This window comes from Mchenga conophoros, linkage group LG6 (assembly GCF_057382185.1).
Source record: "Mchenga conophoros isolate Kocher_MC1m ecotype Shallow Benthic linkage group LG6, M_conophoros_male_GT1.1, whole genome shotgun sequence".
NCBI classification, from domain to species: Eukaryota; Metazoa; Chordata; class Actinopteri; order Cichliformes; family Cichlidae; genus Mchenga; species Mchenga conophoros.
The window spans coordinates 28,959,749-28,985,449 of record NC_140531.1 but is presented as its reverse complement, the minus strand read 5'-3'; the positions used below and the strand labels follow the sequence as shown (position 1 = coordinate 28,985,449).

Here is a 25,701-nt window from a genome sequence, read left to right as displayed (position 1 = left end):
TTGAACAAACAATGCAAAATCTCAGCCTGTAAAAAATTCACATGCAAACCATTTTTCTAACAAAGACGGACTAGTTTTTCCTTCAGGAACTACGAGGACTCTTCACAAGCACAAAAATCTTCCTTGCGTCTTCCTCTTTTTGACCTGGCCTGCTGATTTGGTAGCTGATACAGACATGAACAGGAGAATGCACAATAATGTTGATGCCTTTCAGTTGGGTTGCATGCTTCTCCCACATTACAATAACCATTACAATGGCCATCTGTTTTCCTAGAGATCAGACAGCCACTGTACAGACATAGCTAAGGGATGTTGTAATTGGCTGCTATCAGACAGATGATTTGGATCGTAATGTAAAGGGCAGCCCAAACACAGCAAATTGTGCCATACATTGAGATAATATCAGCCCAGACTTAAGTTTGGGTACTGATAAAAAGCAGGAAAAAAACAAAAACAAACAAAAAACACACCACTATGAAAAAAATTACTGAAGTCGTTTCCTATCCAATACTGCATCCAAGCAAAATATAACCTGAAAGCACCACCCAATTACAAGAGGAATCAAGGTGGACAAAATTGAGTTAATGACTTTATCTACAGGGGGAGCGAGTGAGAGAGAAAAGACAGTAAAGTGATGGGCATAGAGAGTAGCAGGAGTTCACAGACATAACCTCAAACAACCCTGCTCTGCCTTCCACTGTTTTATATCAAGTCACAACTCATCAATTTTGATCCAGAGAACCAGCGCAAAGAGGAAAAGACAGTCCCCATTAATGCCTTCACACATGGTCTATGGGTGGTGGCTGGTGGTTCTGCTGTTGATGTAATAGTACAGATTACATTTCCTGCCAACAGAGGCCTGAAATCAATACAAACCACAGTCCAAAGAGATGAGAGGCTCTGAACAGCCATCCATGTGATGTTAATGTCCTAACATGAGGTCATCAGAAAGCCAAAGGTCGACAAAGGAGGGGAGTCACTGATAAGTAATGGGCTTTCCGTGCCATGCAGTCATATTAATATTTAGAGCAGATGCCGTAATATGCCCATGCCATTAATGCACTGAGCATCTGCAACATCTGTTTTGCCAAAACTGGAAGTGTAAACATGAGCTTGAGGGGCTTTTGGAAGCCACACCTACTCCATCTACAACCCCCTTTCCTACATCTAGTAAGTCAGTGTTGTTTTTTGTTACACTTTGCTTTATTGAATTTGACACATTTATATAATACACCAGAATATTCAACAAAATAAAAAGTATATCCATTATACTTTAATCAAATCAGTTTATCCTTAAAAAAAATAAGACATTTTTATTTTACTGATCTACTGGACAGATTGTAGTTTAATTATACAATCTTTTGTCTTTGCCCCCCCCCCCCCCCACAGTCCCTTTCCACTCACATCACTTCAAATGGTGTAGAGTGAGATGGATAGCTCCTGCAGTACCTTGTTTGGTTTGTAGCCTGTCCAAAACTAGCTGATTTACTCCTTCCACAGAGGCACACACATTCCTAAGGCTTGTATGGACTTTGTTATCTCCTTGACAATAAAGAGTCAAGGCATGAATCAACTCAGTGCAGTCTGGAGCCTAGCGGTAGCTGTGCAGCCAGTTTTTGGCTCTAATGCTCTAGGCACCCACTGTCAGTGTGACAGATGCCATGGGTCTTTCCTGTTGGAGTAATCCTGCTCCCTGCCAACACTGTTGGTGAGAAATGACTGTTTCATCCCTAAAGGGATAATGCAAAAAAAAATTAAAAAAAATAAAATAAAATTTGAATGCATTTTCGATTGCAATTTTGCTTTTAGCATCCCAAATCTACATATCCAGGAGAACTGCCCACCAGCAATTCTGTCCATTTCCCATGGTGACCCTTTGAATATTAATCATCTTATAGACTGTTCAGGAACATGACATGGGCTGCATTTTATTGTGCATGCAGGTAAATGATACATTAGTTTGAATTTTAGATGGATGTGGAAGTTTTAAGGAGGACTTAAGGAGTTCCTGGCCAAATTCCCAGCACTGTGCATGTACAGAAGGCAGGGGGAAAAGGGATGAAGAGGCAGAGAAGAGAGAAGGGAAGAGGGGGTGGGGTGGACAAGAACGGATTGCTCAGTCAGTGCAAGGACACCACAGCCCATCATCGGAGGAGAGTGGACCAAAGCAAATGTCAGATCTGACAGCATTTGGCTTCTACTCCAGTTATTAATCTTAATCTGCTTCAGAGGACTGGAGGATGTCTCTGTCCCAGTGATGTTGTGTCTGTTACATGGTGTAGCTAAGAAACCCTGAAATAAATAAAACATTCCTGACTTCACTGTTCATGAGTGTTCACAGACCCAGCACTGCTGATCAATCAGATTTTATTCCCCACTGTTCCCAGGCACCAATTCCATTTTTTAAAAGCTCATAAGTCTAACACAATCTTCAAATCCTATGTACCCTTCATTCACTTTCTCCATTGGTAAAATTATTTTTTAAATGATTTATTACTTTAAGTCACTTCTCCTGTTGGGAGAGAAAGAGGTTAGTCTCAGGCAGTGTGCTGCTACTCAAGTCCACATGAAATATTTACATGTACGAAATTGTCAATATGGCTTCCTCCTGCAGGATAGTTTGGCTAACAATAACTACTGTTTTCATAGCAGTATAATAATACAGTACACAAAGCAGAGCTGAAATTACAAGCAACAGGAGATCCCTTTTGTGCAGGTCTTCCCCCACCACCATTAAAGCCTGTTGTATGCATTTCTATCAAAGATTGGAGCAATAAAGAAGAATACTGCTGAATAGTGTGAACCAGAAATCATCTTTAAAGAAAAAAATAAAAAGATACAAATTTGGGGAAAATGCTTTATACATTATTAAATAGTAGGACGATTTCTAAACGCAGTCAGTTTCTCAGTCAGGAGCCATTTAAAGTTTAAACAATCATAATACTGTACAGTCACAGGGTAAACTGATTTCAGTGAATTTAAGTAACTATTATTCTGACCAGAACCGGCAGCAGGAACTCATGTGCCGCTACACAAAATATGGACTACAGTTTACATGCAGAGCTTAAGAAAAACAAATTTGTGTCTGTTCTCAAAGAAATTTGTGTCTGGCTGAAGAATTCACTTGAAAGGAGGCTGATTATTGCTCACACATACTCTTCGTGCATGCATGTGTAGAATCCAGTTGTGTGGATAACACTGTCTGCATCCTATTAATGTATAAATTAATGCATAACACAAAAATATAAACCCAAAAAGTTGTCATAATGCCGAGCCCTATTCAAGGCTTAGGACTAATGCACGTCATGTCTCGCTGATGTTTGTGCCCGACTCTAACAGAGGGCTAGTACAAACACCAAGGGAAATGCACACCACCACTAATGTCCCTACACATTGGATTTGACACGCTACTGACTTTACCGTGTCACCCCCCTCGCCCAAAAAAAAAAAAAAAAAAAGCCACCTGCTGCCGTTCTCCTGAAAGCAGAGTGCCTGATGCCAAGTCCCAGGAAACCAGCCAGGAAACAATCACATAAGGATGATGCAGCAGTGTAATCAGACTCTGACACTTGAAATGCCTCATCTAATTAATTCAGAGGATCTGCTTCTTCATGTACACACCCTACCACACTTGTACAGAGTAACAGAAAATAGTTCCAGCTATCTGGACAGACCACCTGGTGCCGCTTTGGATTTTTTTTCCTTTTATAAAATGATCTTGGCCACTGGTTGGAAAAAAAGAGAGAAAAAAAAAAAAAAAAAAAAAAAAAAAAAAAAAAAAAAAAAAAAGCGAAGATGAATAGCTGATTAACCAAAAACCACATCATCTTCTCTCTGGTCTGGGAGTTTTAACCATTTCTCCTTTTTATATCATTGTAAAACAAATATCACTGAGTTTTTAGACCTGTGATCTTAGATGGATTCAGGCACCGCATCGTTTGGAATAGTAATGCAAGGAGGAATCCACTGATTAAAAACACAGACAACACAGAGTATTAATAACTTAAATATATCTCAGCAGCTAAAGCTTAATGAACTTCTGAGATTAAGGGAAACTGAAAATATGATTTAACAAAAAAAAAACAAAAAAAAAAAAAAAAAAAAAACATCTCTGAGCAAGTAATAAAATGATTTTGCATTATTCCTTTCCATCCTCAAGCCTAGTACAAATTTTTGCACCAGTTTCACAAATGGTACTGAAACTAGTTAGAGTTTATAAACAGGTATCTACAGCATGATAGTTACTTTCAGCCAAATAAGAACATAATGGGTCTTTGTTGCTTAAAGGAATGACAATGCAGCACATTATTCCTTTATTCAATAAGAGGGCATTAAGAGGAAAGGCAAGGGGAGATCAAATCTAATAAAGCCTCTCCATACAGAACATCACATCCTGTAGAAAGATGCTGGATTGGTCTATTATGTCCAATTCTTTGTGAAGTATAACAAAAGAACTCTTCATTTGTGGATGTCTCACAAAATCAAAAACTTTGCAATGACTCGTTTCTCATGCTTGGGCTTTCAGGTAGCAATCGTTCTACACAGTACATAATAAACGCATAACAAAAGCTTACTAGTGGAAGTGACAGCAGTGACTGGGTCAACTGCTAAATTCTACAGCACACAAAAGGATCATTCGTGCTTTGTTTAGTCCAACTAGAGCGCTCTATCCAAACCACCAACCCAGTATGAGAAGGGATTATGATCCAAGTCAACAGCTCTCTGCCCTGGGGAGGTGGGTCTGGTTTCTGCCAGGGGGGGTCTGCCCATGACAAAGCAGTAGTTCTTCAGTATCACTGGTTCTGTTAAGGCCCTCTGTTTCAGGTTATTTCTGCTAACATGACTCACACACTTTAAGTGAAATTTGACTCAATAATGGCCCAAAGACCACAATGAGCATCGTTCTTCACTGCTCCTTTTCAGGGCATTGAGATAAAGTCATCCTCTCATCCAGTTTGAAAGGGGATTACAAAACTCTCATGTCAGAGGGAGATCAGAGAAAAGGAAGACATGTATGAAAGAAACAGAAGAGGATGGAGGAAGTAAGAGAGGGGTATCTGTTAGCACACCACGGATAAAATAAAGGGGCTTTCCACCCACATTTTCACAGACTGTGCTACTAGACTTGTAAACTGCTGGAACCTGTTCCCAGTTTATGACAGAAAGCCATACCTTGTGGTTTTTGATGCAGCAGGACCAGCAGCTTTAGCTGTGGTCAAAGCACTGGTTTTTGGAGCAGTAGAAGGGGCTCTGCTGGCAACAGCTAAAAAAAAACAAACAAAAAAAACAAACAAACAGAAAAGACAATGAGACGACAGAGAAATCAGAACAAGACAGTTTATTCATCATACCTTATTTAGAGGACTGTGTTGAACCTTAAGCTGTCACAGCTCCTTAAGACTCACCTGTAGTTTTGGGTTTAGCTCCATTAACAGTCTCCGTTGCAAGTTTCTTCTTAGGTGTGCCATTCACTGATGGTTTGGTACCATTTGTTACTGTGGCAGCAGCCACAGAGGTAGTCCTGGCAAGTCCAGTAGACCTCTTGTCAGGCACTCTAGTTTGGTTATTGGCTGTTGTGGAAACTGCTGATGTACCCAGTGGTCTTTTGGGTACAGCTCCTGCTAACGAAGATGTTTTTACCGTAGATGTTGCTGCAGTCTTCTTGCCTGGAGCAGCAGAAACACCGGAGGCAGATCTGACATCATTCGCAGTGCGATTTGAGGCAGTACCAGGCCGTGAGCTGGAAGCCCCAGCAGAGGCCAAAAGCTTCGTTTGAGGCCCACCAGCTTTTGGTTTAACTTTGGCCTGCGCAGGCACTGGTTTGCCATTGGCCTTTGGAGCAGCTGTTAATGCAGTATCATTTGCTACATCATCTGCCTGTGATGGGGCTTGTTCAGTTATGTTTTCTTGTAATGAGGAAGGCTCTGTTACAGTAGCAGCTTCACCTTCACTGGGCTCTGTGGTTTCCATGCTAACCCCATCCGGTTTCATACCCTACTTCAGAAACGTGTGGATGCTGCTAGAGTTGATGCAGATATCTACGTCTACGGGCTCACACCTGTCCTGAACGGTCAGTTCCTCTTATCCTTAACAAGGACGTCCTGCTGAAAAAGAATACAAAAATGTGGGTTAACCTCCAAGCTCAGTTTTGACTGTACTTCAACTTAAAGCTGAATTAAACTATGCTGCAATATCATGGATTCACATGATAAATTATGTCCCTGTCAGCCAAAGGAAACGGTAGTTATGGTAAGGGGCCTCAGTGGAATTTGGGAGAGTTTAAGAAACACAGGAAGCAAGCAGCCTGAGATGCCAGCAAATATTCTCACTAAAAATCACCCTCCTCTAGAGTGACTACTCCATCAACTAATGTGGCACAACCATGACAATAATGCATCAATAATGGCCAAGAATCTACTTAAACTAAAGGCAATTACCATTAAAATACCACAATAAAGAGAAAGTGAATTGCTTTAACTGTACGTTTTAGGGGAAAAAACCCCAAAAAAACCCCCCCAAAAAACAAAAAAAAACACCACACCACTGCTCCAAATTGCTTCCAGCAGCTTAAAACTCAGTGGAGGAAAAAAAAAAAAAAAAAAAATCTGTGGTTTGGAGAGCTGAAAACCAGGAGAGGTTTTCCTAGTTGAGAGCCCACAGGCGATGAGACAGTGGGAAACGAGCATCAAATAACCCATTTGTTGTCGATAGTTTTGTGTTGAACAGATGCAGTGTAATACAAATATCATCCTATGACTGTTTAACAGTTTTAGTGCAATGGCAAAAATGCAGACAGAAATTGTGGAAAATCAGAACTTGACATTAATTATAAAAGAAGCTGTGGTGAAGAAGTGACGAAAACAAAGCCCGAGGGGCAATCTGGAGATTGCGTGCTAGTCGAGTCGCAGATCTTTAGCTTATTAACCATCAAACTGGAATTTATATTGCTATGACAGGACAAAGCTGTTCCCAGATGCTTAATGGATTTATCCCCTCCCTCAATCATCCCTTTTACCCACAGGCCCCGTGTCTTTGCCCTTTTGACCACAGAGCCCTCTACCAACCCCCTCCTAAACACTCATCTCCTGGTTTTCTATAGCCCCCCCACCCACCCCCTTCTCTACTTCCCCTGCATTTAGATCTAGAACCAGTCAATTGCTATACAGATAGATGATCTAGCAAGCAGAAGTCCTGCATGGTACAGCAAACAAACTGGGCAAATGAATAAAGATGGACAGGAAACCCCCCCAGCAAATATCTTCTAGAAAATGGTCAAGTAGTTAAATTAGGTAAACCAAGAGAGCAAAGCTGCTTTTCCACTATAGAAACTTAATGACCTGCATTTTATGGCAAATGCACTCTCCTCTACTCTAAATATTTGTAAAAGTCCTAAACCCCTACAGATAAGCAAAAACATCTGACATAAACTAACAGTTCCAAGGAGCAAGAGTTTCCACAGACATCAGATTACTCAGTGCATTTATAAAGCCACACTGTGTACAACAGCATGCACTACAGTAACTTTTTTTTCCCCCGTCATTTTTTCAGAGATCCCAGACTTTTTCTCCCACAGCAAGAAGGTTAAATATTTTCTTTTCGATATCAAGTCTTAACAATAACTACTGATTCATGCCTCTAAATGCAAATTCATCATGGACTATTGGTTGGAAATTCTGGAGGAACTTGTTTGACTAGTCTGTTTAGAGTTTTTGGTGTCTTTAAACCAAACTAAACTCCCCACCACAACCCCCAAAGCTGCCGATAAAAGCTACAGAGTCCTTTTCTGTGTTACTTTTAAATAACTGACCCAACCCATTTGCTTTGCTAACTTCAGATTTTACGGTTGTTTCAATCTACTCCATATGTTTCCTTCTCTGATTCTTGTGGCTAAAAATCTCACAAAGTAAGCAAAGTTGGGAGAGAGCAGTGCACCGAATGTAATTTTGTGTCATCTCATGGAAAACATCAAGCTTCGCATGAGGATTAATTAGCCAAATGTGCAAAGCTCTTAGAATAGTGGTATGCAAATTAAATACCAAATTAAGTTTGTTTTCACATCCCCCTCACCACTTCTCAGCCATTTTAATATATTTGCACTGACATTTATTGGGGTGTAGCTCTTGGAGGAGACATTCTGGTTATTCTTCTCAATAAACGTTACCCAGATTACTCAGACAGTACTGTACTTGGCATAGTTTTGCCAGTCAAGCTACTAATGCTAGGAGCTTAGCAAACAGAAGCTCAAAGCACATTCCTTCTGAGATGGTGACCCTGTTTCAGGCAACGTCTTGATGCATGCTCAATCATCCAGGTAAGTAAATCTCCAAAAGTTGATTCTGTTCATCTGGACGTAGCGTTTTGTGGGAGAAACGTTTCGTCACTCATCCAAGTGACTTCTTCAGTCTCAGCTGTATGAACAGTACATTTGTTTCAGTCATTATGCAAATGTACTGTTTATAAGATTGGTGAAACCTGCAGTCAGCTGAGCCTGAAGGAGTCACTTGGATGAGTGACGAAGCGTTTCTCCCACAAAACGCTACGTCCAGATGAACAGAATCAACTTTTGGGCAAGTAAAAGGCATCATCTGTGACCAGCTGACTCTTTGTGACGTAGCACAGATGGGAAGCGAAAAGATATACAAACTCCCAGCCGCACGGTCGTGCAGAGATAAGCGATGTCTTACGGCGAGGTTGCTCTGCAGAGCAACTTTTGGCCAATTCTGCTCTTTAAATTCATTATTTTTTTATTTAGAACTGAAGATTTTGTGTTCGAAATTCAGTTCACTGAAGAGCCATAATCCTCATGAGTGCAGCGTACCCTTTTCTAGTCAACATCACTCAATATGCCTGACATCTAGTACATTTTGCAGATTTTGTGATGAAAGCAAATGCCTGAAGGCTAACAGACTGCAGCAGTGCATTTGGCCAAAAGCAGGAGAGGAGAGTGTTATTTAATGCAGTCATTACTTTATTAGACTGTTAGAGGGAGTGTGTCTAGACAGAGCAAGAACTCTGTAGTCTTTGTGGCATTTACATTGCACTGCAATAGAAATATGTGTCATTACATTTTATTTCGGACTTCTGTCTTCAAGCAGTTTAATTGCATCTGTCGTAACCCATCTCTCAGTCTCGCCCTCTGCACATCCAGACGTTAGAAGTGGTGCCTGACAAAATGGGTCACTTTTAATACTGTGTTAATACAAGCACAGGGGGATTTAGCTGTGTTTAGAGCACGACAGAGGTTTGGGATGCATTGTGCAGACTGCTGAAGGTGATCTGTTGATAGAGATGCTGTCAACTGCAGATTTACACCAGACTGCTAATGATGTTGTAAATATGAAATATCAGAGACATAAATACACATGACAGACTGTATGCTTAGAAACTGTAGATAAATGGGAAAAAGCCAGTGAAGTAAAACAGGAAAATATTTCAGCTATTCAATGCACAGTTGTCCCCTACGCATTTCGTTGTAACTTAGTCTATGCGTCACACGGCCACGAGGATTGTGTCAATACATCTAATATTGTGCATTCTGGACTGCTAGCTGAAAAAGCAGTGTGTCAGACACTGGGCTATAAGACTTAGAACTGAACCCCACAGTTAAATCAAATTATTTAAGAAAAAGGATAAATCCATAATGCAAATGTGTTAGTGCTACATGAAACTGACCACATCAGTTTATTAAGGTTGAGCTTTTACTTTATGATCCATGTCGATGCTGCATCGTCTTCAAAGTGAAGAATAAAAGAAAGTTAAGGCCTAAAAGCTGCAGCAGTATCGAGTGCACATCCGCCCCATCCACATTCCAGCTCTGACTTCCTCAAGACTCCTTGGGGCTACGCAACGACAGCTGGCTGCGTGCATGTCCGTTTATGTGCATGAGATGAGTAACAGTGCAAGGGTCAAATGGAGAGTGATGAATGCGTGGGCTGTGTGTACATGCACAAAGATGCAGTGTATGAACGAGCAGAGGGTGCAGGTTCAAAGTGTGAGTGACATGAAAATATCCATTGCCATTAATGAGACAGCCAGAAAAAAGTGAAAACCAGAATTTGCTGGCCTGCCTACATTCCAGCAATTCCACAGGCACACTTGATTCATCGCTGCATTCTTACTACAGCCACACCTTCGGAGATTGTTTTTCAAGCAAACGGAAGCTGCCGTAGTGAATTTGACCGTTGTTTCAGGCCTGGGAGTGTTCAGCACTAGAGTGAAGTAGGGCCAAGTATACAAATGGGTTGACTGATCATTAACTTTCCTCTGGTGTGAGTTTGAGCAAGATGCATGTACGACACAGGAAAAAACACAGGCGGTATTCAGTTCAAGTGAGAGCTCAAATGAGTGTGTAAAAAGGGCAAACAGGAAGAGGGTGTTCGATTTCTGGCACTCAAATTACAAGAAAAACAAATCAAGACATTTAATGGTGTTTGGGGAAAGGCAGGGGTTTTCCTAACCTTGAGCTCAGGCTTCATCCTCATTAAAATAAAAATTAAAAAAATGAAGAAACCTACTCTCATTCACTCAATCCTACTGTACTCACCACTTCATAAACCTTTAGGATTTACAGAACGAGCCTTCAAACAAGAATCTAAAAGTAGGTAGGAAAACTGAGTCCAAGTAAACGGGGGCTGTGTGTGTAAATCCATGCTTCTCTTGACCATACAAGGTAGTAGTGGCGTTTCTGCTTCATCACCAAGTCAGTGTTTAGTTCACAGAGAATGAAAAGGAAACCAATTGGCTCTTGGAAAACAAACGTCTTAACAGTTCAGTCTCTGTGCATTAAGCCACTCTCCCCAATTACAAACCACTGGTGAGTCAATATACCTCCACATAATTTCCTGTCAAAATTTCTACATATCCAAGAAGGAAATTACTGCGACTTTCAGTAACAGGTATTGATTGGGTTCTTATTAGTCACTTTCGACCCAATCTGCATTTCAAAAAGCAGGAAATGAGCTGTCTGGTAGGAGCTCTAGTTTTTAGTTTCTAGTCTAGTTCATTGGACCAAATTATGAGTTAGAAGACCATGGCTTCGTGCAGCTCAAGGAGTCCATATAAAGAGCAAAACGGAGATGTCATTTGCCACAATTCTCTCTTGAAACCACGGACTAGATATAAAATCTATCTCAGCCCCGCCCGTTGGGCTATATGATAACCCGACGGGCAGGGCTGAGATAGATTTTGGTCGCCCGACCGGAGATATCGCTAGCTCCGGGACGTCGGGCTAGTGATTTTGCGAGCCCTGTAAATGATAACCAACCATTAAAATATTAACTGTTGGCCTAGAAATCTGCTGTTAGATCCAGAAGCCACTGATCCACAGGCTAAGTCAGCAGACTGCCCAGTGGGTGTGTACAGCCAGACCTGGTCTGGCTGAATGCACTTGCAAAGAGTAATTCACTATCTGATGGCACAGATAGTGGAAAATACATCCTGCTCCATGTTTTGTGAACAACCCTTCACTTGATCAAATTGATCCAAGATAATTAAATATTTAAAAAAGGTGACAGCTCGTACCAAGTTATAAATAATCAGTAAACAGGAAGTCAGTGAAGGATGGGGCAGCTTGTCAGCTACTATCGGGGGGCAGTGTAATACAGCGATTGGATTATTGACTTTATGTAGCTTTCCAGTAGGGCTGGGCGATATGACCCAAAATTCATATCTCGATATTTTTTAGCTGGATGGCGATATAAGATATATATCTCGATATATCTTTTTTTAAAGCCATAAAGTAAGAACAAAAAGAGAGTTCTTAGTCAAAGCTGTGTCCCAGATGTCACACAGGCACTTTTATTAACATAGAGCAGATGTACATAAAATTTACTCAAAAATAAATTATGAGCATTTATTAAATAATAATGCTCCATAAATAAAAGAAAACAATGTTGTTTTTGTGCATAACAAAAAGCTCACAAATGTGCAGTCAAAATGTAAAGTAAAAGACGAGCACTATAACAAAGACAGATTTCACAGCTGCTCTGTTCCCTACTTGTACTGCGTGACTGACAGCCTGGAGTTTGTAATCCGCTTCGCAACCACGTCTCTTAACAGGTGCCATTTATGGTCCTTATACACAGTAAGGTAATATTACGTTGAAGCACAGTACGTATCACTCCGCGAGGCTCAGCCGTAATGCTCCGACAATCCATCAAGCGGTGCAGCTCCGTAGCTTACCAAAGTCGTACTAAAACATTTTTTGACAGATTGCTGAGCGCCGTGTTCCACATAAAATCGGTTCGCGGCCATCAAGCACAACCAGAATTCATACATAAGGCGCGCTGTCAACTTTTGAGAAAATGAAAGGATTTTAGTCCGTGCAGCACCTCTGGGCTGCATGGCGTTAGCGTGGTTAGCTCGTTAGCGTGGTTAGCTAGCTAACACGTTGACGCCGTCCAGCCCCACGCACGGGGCGATGCGCAGTAACTCGTTAACGGAGATTTGCCGTGTCCATCTTGTCGCTTCCTGCAGGTGAAGCGATGGGGGAGGAGGGGGAGTTGTGTTCAGTGAAGGAGAGGCGAGGCCGAGTAACGTTGCGTAAAGACGAAAGTGGACGAAAGAAAGGCAAACTTGCGGCTCCGCAAGTATAATTATAACGTAACATAGACTATATCGATATAAAGGATATGGTCACATCTTATATCTCGTATAAAAATATATCGATATTTTTTAAAAACTCGATATATCGCCCAGCTCTACTTTCCAGCAGTTACAAAGAGCTAGTGAGAAACTGTAGAAATTCCTTGCATCTGTCATAAATTAACTGTTAAGGCCAAAAATTTGCTATCGAAGACATTACCTCAAAGTGGATCTTTTGGGTGTGACCATTCGTGCATATTTTAAAGAAAAGGGTCCGTTATCTTATTTAACAGAATTCTATACATTTTCCACTCATTTCCACACTTCTGATAAACAAAACCTGTTACTTCACTAATCTTCTAAAACAGCGCAACTCAATTCATTACCTCCTTGAGACATTTTTTCTGAGCTGTGACTTAAGCTGTGGCTTAACACAATTTCCTTGTTACCAGTCATAATGTTTTGTAACCCACATGACCTGTTCTACCACAAAAGGTAAGCCACAGGGGGGGAAAAGTTAGACTACATCCTCTCAAGTCTATCAATACAGATTCATGAAATGAAAAGCAAAAACATTACATTTTGCATTATCAATGGTTCCAATATGAACATCAATGAAATTCTCTTGAAGCATGTAAGGCAGCACTACCTACACATGCTCCTCACTCTTTGAAGAAAACCCATCAACACAACAAATGGCACTCAAGAACCTCGTTATCCGTTAACAAAGAACCACATTAACCTTGAGTGATCTTGCAGCTTAACTGGTTTCTTTTCTTCTGTCCAAATAACTGAACCATGTGCTGGTGTTGACAAGCCCTACATCACAGCACCCAAGACTGCATTTGTACTGATGAATGTTTATCCAGACCGTGCCAAGAAGTTGTCTATCGGTCTTCAACAAAACACTTGTCCAGAAACAAGTGTTTGGAGTACTTCAGCAAAACATTCTGCACAGATACCAAAAAAAAAAAAAAAAAAAAAAAAAAAAAAAAAAAAAGTGCTTACTGACAATAATCAATGTTCCTGGCAAAGAGAAAAAGAAAAACACTTTCATCACTAGAGTTGGACTAAATGTTAAGCATGCAGCTTAATCAATTCCATACAGGAGACTAACAGGTGCTAAGTGACTGTAAGCTCCTCAACACTGTCATTAGGAGCAGGTGGTTAAGTGAACCTACAAGTTAAATGGACTTAGCCAGCTAGCCCTTAAGGGAGTGGCAATAAAACAAGATGGACTCCCAGCTATTGGCAGTGATGTGGTCTAAAGGACTGCAGAGAAGTGGGCTGCAATCTGTTCCAAACCTGGGAGGGTTTTCAAAAGCAAAAGCCAGGCTTTCCTGCTGGCATAAGGACAACCTGACAATGGAACAAATAATAACAGCAATGAGGTAAAAATCTAAGTAGTGAGGAGAGGAATGGAAATATTTCTGTGCAATCGCATCTGATCTTCTTACATGTTCGTGTGCATAAATGAGTTTTACATCACAGTGCTATGAGGGGGGGGGGGGGGGGGACATTCAGACCCCATTGTGTGTACCTCACTCAGGCTTGGTGCTAAGGAGAATGGGGGGGGTGGGTGCTCAGAGGATTAACTGGAACAGCGGGACAGAGGAGCAGCTGGCACTGAAACTTCACCTGTAAGACTAGGGACACTTGTGTGAAGCCTACCCCATTCTTATATACTGAACACACAGTGAAGCATTCAAATCTGCCATCGGTCAACCCTTACCGCACCAAATGGTTACTTACATTTTATTGCTGGTTGGAGCTGCCCTGGCCCACGAGTTAAATATTACCTTTCAAAATAGCATAGTCTCTAATCTATTACCCCACTCAAAGCAGGGGTGCCGTAGTAATCAAACCGAGAAACGTGTGAGGCGTGACTTTAAAATTGGAAATCAAGGGGATCCGGGAGGAATTCAGTAGTGATGTGCGATACTACAGATTTCGATATCGAGCCGATACCAAGTAAATACAGGGCCAGTATTGCCATCATCAATACCAATACTACCTTGGGAGCAGTGTGTCATGACATTTGCAAATTCTGAATTTGTTTTAAAGACCACTAAATTGACAATAATTAGTTAACACAAAACCCTACAGCTTTCAGGATTGTTTTTGTTTTTTAAGGGGGTGTGGGCTGGAATCTAAATGTGCCTGTCTTTAAAGGACTTTATGTCAACTTCTGTTTAAATGTTCTATAGGTGATAAATAAATAATGTGACAGTCAACAAAAAAGGTTCATGTTTGAGATACATTTCTTCATTTTTAATAACTAACTAAATAAACAAATAGTCAAAGGAGCTTGCAAAGAAAAGCGTCTGGACTTCAAGTTGCTTCAAGCAACTTAAAGAAGCAACTTAAAGAAGTCCAGACGCTTTTCTTTGCAAGCTCCTTTGACTACGATGACCTGGATGACTGAGAACCTTCACAGACATAAATAAACAAATAACACAATTCAGTAGGCTATATACTGAACTTAGAGGAGAGAAACAAAGTATCGATCCTTTCACACTAGTATAATCCACTACCAATTCCAGTGTTGGTATTGATACTGTCAATATTTGGATCAATCTGCCCAACTCTAGAATTTAGCCCCATAAGAAACACATAGATAAAAGACAAATGCAGTTAAATGTAGTCCAAGGGAGATTGAAGAAATATGCCATTATGTTACAGGCCTGTTACATTTTCCACAACTTCAATTCAAAACAAGAGCCAATTACGAGTTTCGATCGAAAATCGAGAATGGCTGGGCTGTAGAGAAACCAGAGATGACATCACTTTTGGCATATTAAATCAACTCAGTGGCTACTCCCTGTCCACCAGCCAACTGGTTATAGACAGGCGGATAGTCAATAACACTGAAGAGCCCGCAGCCAGATTAGTTACGATCTCTGTGACCGGGCCGGGTAAGGTGAGGACAGATGGATACCGATCCCACACCTTGCCTCCATGCTTCTGATAGCCACACCCCTGAACTGTCACACACATAACTAAATACACATTGGCAGACTTTCATGCACATGAAAGAGGCAAAGGATAATAAAAGATACACAGCCAATCCAAAACAAACACACATTTTATTGTTGTTGTGAACTTTGCTTCTTCTCTGGCAGTTATCTAGTTATCAATAGTTCTCAGTTTTCCTGTATGCAAAAAATAAATAAACTGTGGTACCCAACAAAGATGTTTTACCCTTTCTTAGGGAAATTACCAGGATAAATGAGACTAGCCAAAAACACAATATGAATATAATATTATTTAGAAGTGCAGGATTAATTCAAACATAAAATATATTTGTTTTTCATTGAAATGGTCACACATAAGAGTAAAATGGTAGACTTAAGGTAATACAGACCAACTTACATACACAGTCACCTCCTAAAGGCCGATTCAGAGCCAGAAAACTCAATTCGTGCTTTAGCGGACATGAAGGCTGCACGTGTCAAAGAGGGGACAAGCTCTGAGGCATCATATTACTCATACAATACAAAAACTAATCTAGTTAAAACCGTTGGCATTTAGCCACACACAAACACAGGACTCATTGTTTACAGTTCTCTCATTACCTGTTCTTTGTAATGCTACAACACAAATACACCCTATAATATAAATACACCCTATAAATGTATTTTTAAAACATCTTTAAAAACCATTTTGCTGTATTCTACAACCACAAAATATCTGGCTTTAGGAAGGCATTCAAGGCTACCATAGTGAGCTAACAGACATATTTCTAAAGTGCTGAAGTACCGTTTCAATAATTACAGTGCATTGAGACTGGCTTCAGTTCCAGACAGAGTACCTAAAAAAATGCAGCGCCAGCATCCACTACTCTATCCTAATGGGCAGCAAAGTACCAGCCTCCAAACCACAGTGATGAGCATTACATCCTTACCATCCCACAGCTACAGAGAGAAACACAGGCAACAAGGGTGAAGGATGAAATAAAGTTTAACCCTTAAAGTCTTCCTAAACAGATGTAGTGGAGCAGGGTTCAAGCACACTGGTGGTAGCCTCACAGCCCTGCACTCACAATTAATCCAGCTTTTTGACATTCATGCATGTAGACACTGATGGAAACCAAAGCTGTGGTACCACTTTTTAGCCAACTTTAGCAACTAGCATAGCGCTACAGAAGAGGAGTCCGCATTAATCAACATGATAGAATTTACCATTTACTTTCAAATATCACAACTATAGCTTTCAACCAAACAAATGACATTTCATAGAAAGGTATTGAAATTATCTATTTATTTCATAACAAGTAAAATGAAGGCTAATAATGTGTTACTTAAAAGGCTATCTGGGAATGCCGAATCGGCTGTGGATCGGCAAACTCTGCAGTGTTGTGGTAAAACTGACAATAGTTAACTAATGTGACCTAGTGCAGAGGGGGAGAGTGTTACTGTAGGTGTGTGACCATCAGTTTAAAGATCATGCTCTTTTGTGCCAGTTAACATGTAACTCAATAGACTGTACAAGACAGCCAATCACAAGCCGGCTCACAAAGAAAACAAATCTATGAGAGGTTAAGAGCACAAATTCTGTGGTTGCTTTTTTGGTCCCACAGTGCAAATAATGAGATCTTGCCTGCAAAAATCCCACTTCATCCCCTGGCTGCAAGTATTTTATTTTCAAAATTCCCATGAGTGGACTCTGAGCCACTCTAACATTATGCAAATCTGCTGGTGTCCAATCTACTAAAACGATCATGAGACAACTTTTAGGGGTTAAAAGTAAAAATGTATATATAAATAAAATACAATTTAAATAGAAAACAAAACCCTAAATGTGAGTTTCTTCCCAGTGAGTTTATTATAAACGAATAAACCGCATGTAAAAGCTGATAACTCAGCAAAGCTCCCTTAAATATGAGCACTTCTGGCTCCATTTTTATTTAATAAAAATAAATAAATAAAAATTACCACAATGCTTGACTAGAAAAATGAGATGCTGTATCCGAACCCCTTTGGTTTCTCTTAGGATATTTGTCTTTTTGCAGCCATTTTTCTGCCTTTTGTTTGCAAATTTAATTGCATATCAAAGTCCCATAGTGTGAGCACCGAGCATCATTCTAATTACCTCACAACCACTCACACGTTTGGTTTGTTGATATGGAGGTGGTTAACATCTAGCTATTGGGAATTTTTCTTTCTGATCAGAATTTTTAAAAAGATCATCATATGAACTTTCCACCAGATCAGACATGAGTATAGTACGACAAAAGTGTGGATTGAATTTCCATGAGTGTGGGACTGAGACGGACTCTGGTTACAAGATGTAACCAGCTCACTTCCAGGAAAATGCAAATACTCCATGCTGTGCAAGGGTTATGCGCTTTTCATTCATCTGCTCCGACTTTTGACATGAAATAAGGTGACTGATTGACATGAGCTCTAATTTCTTTTCAAAATTTAAATGATTAATACAAGAATGATTTCACAGGGGCATTAATACTCTATTGGTTAAACTTGCCTTCTTTTTAAATTTGCCAGTAGGTCTTTTTTTTGGACTACCTACAGCATCTTTTCAGAAGTTTCTTCCTGTTAAAAGGGACTTTTTTTCTTCCCACAGTCACCAAGTGCTTGCTCATAGTGGGCCATGGGATTGTTGGGGTTTCTTTCTAAAATTCTAGTGCATTTACCTTCCAATATAAATGTCTTTAAGTGTCTGCTGTAGTGATTTAGCACTACATGAATAAACCTGAGTTGAACTGAATACGATTTGAACCCCAGACATCATATCCACTCAGAGCCGATGCACACATGATGAGCCAATGCAAAGCTGAATAAATAGCCAAAAATCAGGAATAATGCTATAGAATATCACTGCAGTTATCAAACTGAAAGTGAAACTTGAGACATAAAATTGCCACTTTTATTTACCCATTACCTCAAATAACAATCCCAGCACTGACAGTCTGTTAGTGTTGTAACAGTTGTTTATACTGTTGCTGGTCCTTTACCTTTTTCCTGTCATAGAGAAGTCATAATAGGCAACATGTTTGGAGTGTAGAGAATTGAATGTTAAAAAAAAAAAACAACTAAGCGCTGCAGCCACTGTTAGTGCTTTTATTTTTTTTTAATCTTTCTGCATTTTTCCAACCAGACACAAACGCGACCAAGAATCCACCTGAAGGCGCCTCGTAGCTGGCAAGGTTTGACAAGGAGGTATCTGAAGCATTCCATGCAAAACAAAAGGACAGGTTTGTTAATCAGTTACAGACTTGCTCCCTAGTGCACTGTACCCATTTACACAAGCCAGTCACACTAGATTTCTCAAACGCAGCCACCTGCATTTTTCGCACAGACCGTCACGCCTGAAATAAAACAACAACTGCAGTCTCCCCATTAGGCACCACTGCCCAGGCTCAGTCATAAAACAAGCCTTAAAGTTTACAAGCCAAGCATAACAGGGCTTAAGGATGTGCGGAGAACTTGAAGCAAATGCTTAAATCAATTCCTCCGATTCAACATAGTAGTTTGTTTTGGGGTTGTTTTTTTTTAAGTTCTTGTACTAATAATGTAAAAATGTTTCATGTGCTACTGATAGTTTGGATTTTAAAAAGGAGTTCATAATACTTGCACATTCCTGTTTATAAATCCCCCTTTATCCAGCCATTGAAGTTTAAGGTTACAGAAGATACTGAAATGAGAAAACTATTTCAAGCCCTTCTTCTCGGTTGCTTTGACCTTTGGGAAGAGGAAGAGGAAACGGGGGTGTGGGCAGGGGAAGTGGCTGTACAGTATGAGGGGAGAAAAAAAAAAAAAAAAAACCCCAACCAAACACAGCTGTGTCCAAGTTCACAGGCTGGCAAAATATGAGAGCCTTTTACTTAACTTTAAAGTTACACTCCATCATATGCTGCTAAAACAGTAGATATCTGATGCATCTTCATATGCTCGACATCTGTGACCAGGAAGTGCACAAATACACCAGCCAAGTCACTCAAATTCAGTTAAAAGGTGACTGCATTTCTCCATTCGTTTCCGATGAGCCTTTTAAATGGGGCAGAAGTGCAGATTTTGCCAGATTCATCCTCTGAAGTAGGACACAGCAGCAGTAAACCTGTAATGACCCTCTAAGAGCTTAGCCAGACAGTCAGAATAAACAGAGAAGGGTGGGTGTCATGTGGCTGTGTCATCCACACCCTGTGTCACATCCAAGTGATGAAATGGGTTTGGGAGTAAGAAACACACACCCAAATGCAAGGGCCTGCATGTAAATAACATTTCTGAAGCCAGGGACAGTCACTGGTCCTGATTCCAAAAGCCCTGCCACACCACACCCAGTCAAGCCCCAAAACACAGTGATTATGTAATGCAGACTCACAGCCAAAACCTGAAGGATAAACAGCATCGCTCTATCATTGAGATCTGCAGACGGTGCCTCTGATAGTCTGCCTTACTTACTGCTTTGCCAGGTGGAGAGTGAGATCACCCCATGTGCAGAGATGCAAATATGAAAACAGGCCTTGATGGTAATCTTGGAAAGACACTACTAAGCTGGCAGTGCCAAGAAAACAAAGGGTGCACGGTGCTTAAAATGACTGGGGAACTTAACGCATGAATGGCAAAGTAAGATTCTCAGATGAACGCCTAAAGATACACCACATGAGGAAAAGAAAACACAAGATGCCCACATATCCAACTTTGCACGCCTGGTTCCAATTTTACCTCCCCAATAGTCTGGTTTAGAGTTTCTGGGTGATTTAAACGCCTCAAAGGGAGCTTTAATAACACCGATTAGCAGAGGGCCCCGTCGTTCTGCCTCGCAGAACAATAGCGTGTGTACGCCAGGGAGGCTGGCGTGAAGCTGCTCAGTAAACTGAATCTGATGCCAACGGAGACCCTGTCAAACAGAGAACCTGGAGCACCGTACATCGGGATAAATTTCACCCCGAGACAGAACGGCACACCGGAACCACCGCCCAGCTCCGTGCTAACGTTTCACATCCATCATCCCATCAAGCTACACACCGACCACTCCACACCACAAAGAGGGCGTCTGGCTTCAAAACAAACGCTGCTTTCTTCATTTAAGAGATGCTAAAATAAAACAAAGAGGGTGAGCCCTTCTAGGTAGAACTGTAATTTTTAAATTTAGCAGAAAACTGTGCAAAGATGTAGCCTAACTCGAATGATGTCGCTCGCGGCAGAAACGTTACAGCGTAGTAAATTGTCCGTTACCTTTCAGCCGTCGTTAAGACTCCCGAGGAAACAAACAGTCGGCCCCTTTCTGCCCCGAAGACGACGCGAAACGCACTAAATATGCAGGCGAAGCCGTATATTTTACTGAACTAACAATAGCGGCGGGCGTCCCTCCTCGTGTCCTTCCCTTCACGTTTGAGCAGCGGCAGGAGGCGACGGGCTGCTCCCCTTAATGAAGGACGGACCCGAAGGGGAGGAGTGGCGGAGGAGTCCGGCTGCAGACTGAAGGCGAAGCGTGGCGGTCATAAAAGAAAACGCAGATTAAATCCCACCGCCGGCCCAATCAAAGGCGCGAGCCCCGGCGGTTATGCAAAGCAGGAGTGACGTGGTAGTCAAACCGTGTCCCTGTGTGAGCGCGTGACTTTAAAATTGGAAATCAAGGTGGTCCGGGAGGAATTCAGTAGTGCTGTGCGATGCTACAAATTTTGGTATCGATCCGATATCAAATAAATACAGGGCCAGTATTGCCAATACATAACAGTGTGTCATGACATATGACATGAGTCATAATCAACTGGCAAGTTGTGAACACGTTTTAAGGCTACACACACACACACACACACACACACACACACACACACACACACGCACACACACACACACGCACTTTTCAGGGTTGTTTTTGTTTTTTTGAGGGGGGTGGGCTGGAATTTAAATGTGCCTGTTTTTAAAGGACTTTATGTCAACCTCTTTTTAAATGTCCTATAGGGATAAATAAAATATATTCATGTTTGAGATACATTTTTTCATTTTTAATAAATAAATAACACCATTCAGTAGGCTATATACGGAACTTAGAGGAGAGAAACAAAGTATCGATCCTTTCACTCTAGTATCATCCACTACCAATACCAGTGTTGGTATTGATACTGTCAATATTTGGATCAATCTGCCCACCTCTAGAATTTAGCCCCTGCAAATTTGTGGCTTCAACAGCATTGCTTTGTCCTGCAGACACACACATCTTTTAAAACACAAGCACATGCTCTGACCAAGCTGAGATAACCTTGTCCTTTTTCCAATTTCATCCTCCCTAAGCCAGGATAACAAGATGGAGTATCTCCAGTTTGTAGATACGACCTAATCCTGCTGCTGCACAGAGTAAACAACAGGAACCATATCAGATTAAACTCCTCTTATAGGCCTTATGCACAGCATGCCTCTACCTTGTTTTATCATCTTTTCCCACAACTGTGGATAGAGAAAATCTTTTACCCCCAGATTTTTACTCATGAAGCTCCTCTGTGAAATATTAATCTTTTACTTTACTTTTTCCTATTCTCTTGTTGATTTTGCTTACATTTTTGTGTAATTTTCACCCTATTATTGCACGAGATAGGTGAAGAACAGAGTGCAGGCAGGTTGGATCGGGTGAAAATTAGTGTCAGGAGTGCTTCTGGCTGAAGAATAGCAGCAAGAGTGAAAGGGAAGGTTTACAAGATGATATCGAGACCTGCTATGAAGTACGGTTTGAAGATGGTAGTCCTGACACAAAGATGGGAGTAACTGGGAGTGAGCAGGATGGACAGGATTAGAAATGAGTAGATCAGAGGGACAGCTCAGGTCGAGCGCTTTGGACATGTACAGAAGAGGGAAAGCGGATATACTGGAGAAAGGATGTTGAACATGGAGCTGGAAAGCAGGAGGAAAAGAGGAAAACCTCAGGGAAGATTCAAGGATTTAGGGGAAGAGGACATCGATGTGACAGAGAAGGATGTGGGGATAGGGTGAGAAGGAAGGAGACGAGCTGCTGTTGTTACTATGGGAGCAGCTTAAAGAAGGAGAAGAAGAATACGAGTTGTTTTTGTCCTTTTAAATTCAAGCTACAGTTCATTAGGAGCCAGCGGTGATTTATTCAACCAGGAGTTTTCCAAGAATCTCTGCTTCTCCGCGGGGACAACGCCACTGAAACTCTCTGCCTCAGATTCCTTCACCCACATGTTTGCGATCTGTACTTAAAACCAAAATTCCTGACAAAGAACTGCAAGAGCTGCACAACAGGTTTGGATAGTTATATCCAAAGAAAGCGAATAAGAGATTGAAATTGTTAATTATCTGTGCTCACACTTTGGTACAGTGTCCACCGCCCTATGGTACGAGCCCACAATAGGTTTTAGACGCATGCTTTTATTTTCTTATCACAATGAGACTTTGAGCTGCAGCTGCAGGCTCAGTGAAACACTGAAAAGACAGAAGGATACAAAGACGAGCAAAATGGGTTTGGACAGCTGACATCAGCTGTTGTTTTCTCTTATGAGCACGGAGAAAGAATGAGGTTATTTAAAAAGAGAGGCCGTGGGTAAAGAGAGAAATCTGAGTGAAGGGGAAGAATGAAGGTTTAGCAAAAAAAATCCTCAGCCTTGGACTCGCTGGTGTACAAGTTCTCACTACACTTCGATGGAGACTGAGAAACAGAGAGAGAGAGTGTGTGTGAATCATGTGTCTCTCCATCCCTGCTCCTTTCAGGACTCTGGCAGTTGTTTCATCAGCTGCCTGTCATCCTTTCCAGTCGGGAAGGGGCCCTGCGCCAGAGTGAGAGGGGAAAACCCAAAGCTCCTCCAAAAGTTTAACTAATTCTTATTTTAACTCGTTGCCTCCTCTGAAAGCCTACTAGAAGTAACCCTTGAAGCTCTTTTCTAAACTGAGTGCTTTCTGTCATAATTTCTGCCTCATTATGACACAAAACGACTGGGTATGCATCAGAGGTTAGGAAAGGTGATCTCTCTCTGTGCAGCTGCCCTTGGAAACTATTTTAATGGTCATCAAACCAAATCTTTACTGATCTGTACTGAGGTGTCAAAACTTGCCACGGGAGAGGTCGTTCAATGTTGTGTTTATGGAGGAAAGCGTTAAGGAGATTTATTCACTTCCTGTTTTTTTTATGCAAACTGAAACCTAAAAACCGAAACGATTTTTAGTCTCCATCTTTTAGTTGCATGAACTGAAAACTAATGGAATCCATCATTATTTCACAGGACTGAAAAAAAGCTGTTATCCCCACACATCCTGCTCATCCATTTCAGATTGATCATAATGTTGTTACACAAGGGTGTGGCTCAGCGGTTAAAAAAAAAAAAATCCTTAACAGAATTAGGATAGACTGAGAATTTGAAAGGCTTTTATGCACACACTGTCTTGTTTTTAAATCTGCTTCTTTGCTGTGGTCTTCACTCACCCATCTGCCCAAACACCTCACAGTAAGGACAGCTGCACACACAAAACAAAGCTCCCCCACACACAGAGACACACACGCTGACACACCAAACGGAACTCAGGCGCTGATACAGATTGAGTGACACGGCGCGTAAGATGAGGGAGAAGGAGACGGTCCTCGCCGCTGCCACTGCTCCTGCTGCAGGCCTGCGTTTTTGATCTGGGATGCTTTGTTAATTTAAAAGCCTGTGAAGTTCAAACGGCGAGTCACAAATGAACAAGCGGCATCAAACTGGGATCAACAAAAGGACCACACCTGACAATAGCATACTGCTACAACTGAGACCATTAGAAGCTTTTGGAAAGACGATTTTCCCTCTGGGCTTTCACTGAACATCAAAGGTGCTGAGTGAAGTAGTCCTACACATTCACACACATCAAGTGGAAGAAAATAGTGACAGCCTCTAATCCAACAAGATGGATGGGCCATGTTTATGAGAGACATTACACTGTGGACCTTTCCTTCTGCCTTACACACTCCAACACGAGGCACCATCAGAGCGGTTGGCTACATAATGCATGATGATATTAGGTTAAGTGGGTGGAAGGCAAAGATGGGCTACATGAGCTGCTGCCAAAGCTTGCTTAGGACGCTCAGCAACCAGGAAATGAGCTCATGTGTTCTCTAACAAAAGAATTGCAATCTACCCTCTCTGGAAGATCTTTTTTAAGAATTACCCATCTTTTCATTTTCTTCCACTTATCGAATTCAGGGTCACAGTAAGGGTGGAGCCTATCCCCATATGATAGGCTGTCATAGGGTGAGAGTCAGTGTACCCCTTGGACAGATCATTAAAACCCATTTTTACTCCTTGGCTTATGACATAGTCTGAACCTGATTTTATTGTTTTAATCTAATGTGCTGACTTTATTGTTTTAAATGTAATTCTAATGATCATTTTATACTATTTTATTATTGTTTTTGCTATTTGTGCCAATTTTATTATTTTAAATGTCATTTTAATTATCATCTTATTTTTTAAAATATTTTTTCTTTATTTTATATTATTTATTTATTTTTTTTAACTTGTTCAATGTATCATTTCTGGCATGTCAAGTGTACAGCACTTTGTGCTGGGGGCTGATCTGAAAGTGCTATATAAATAAATTGCTTGCTTGCTTGCTTGCAGTCTATCACGGGGCTAACACACAGACATGAAACCATTGATTAGTTACTCGAAAGCTAATTTAAAGTCACCAATCAACCTAAAACACGAGTCTTTAGAACCTGGACAGAACATGCAAACTCCACATAGGACGTTTGCAGCCAGCTGGTGGATTTTAACCCCAGACTTTGTTTCTGTGAGGCAATGCAGTCTATTTTTGAAGACAGAACCATTAAGTTCCAAATTTGGATCAGTAAATTGTTCATACAAATCCATCAATAATTTTGGATAGAGGAGAAAACCACTGGGACTTCTCCATTCAGGAAGTTGGACCGAAGAGCCAGAACCATTATCAGTGACTTCTCACACCCTCCATCACAGACCGTTCCCACCAGCTTCTGCAATAGCTTTCCCCCAGGGTCATCAGACTTCTGAAATCAAAACGAAGATACGCCACAACTCCACAGGTCATTTTTATTATTGCACTTTGTAGTATTTTTGCTGCTATACATTTAAATATAGTTCTTTTTTTGTTTGTTTTTTTTAAATCCTGTGTTGTACCAGTTGGAATGTTATTTTTA

The 25,701-nt window shown here is 41.0% G+C and overlaps 1 protein-coding gene across 3 annotated transcripts in view; it reads right to left on the bottom strand.

Annotated features, from left to right (window-relative positions):
* Positions 1 to 21,093, bottom strand: part of prr36a (proline rich 36a) — a 31,129-nt gene extending 10,036 nt beyond the window's left edge. For 2 of the 3 annotated variants that reach the window (XR_014892762.1, XM_085277273.1), the window contains exons 1-3: positions 20,781 to 21,093; positions 5,406 to 6,104; positions 5,173 to 5,263 (exon numbers count right to left, since the gene is read on the bottom strand). Coding sequence is in view for 2 of the 3 variants with exons in the window: in XM_085277273.1 (XP_085133399.1) it covers positions 5,173 to 5,263; positions 5,406 to 5,991 (677 nt within the window). In the remaining variant the exon portion in view is untranslated. The remainder of the gene's footprint in view (positions 1 to 5,172; positions 5,264 to 5,405; positions 6,105 to 20,780) is intronic. The other variant, XM_085277274.1, reaches the window with a different exon arrangement.
* Positions 21,094 to 25,701: the final 4,608 nt, after the last annotated feature.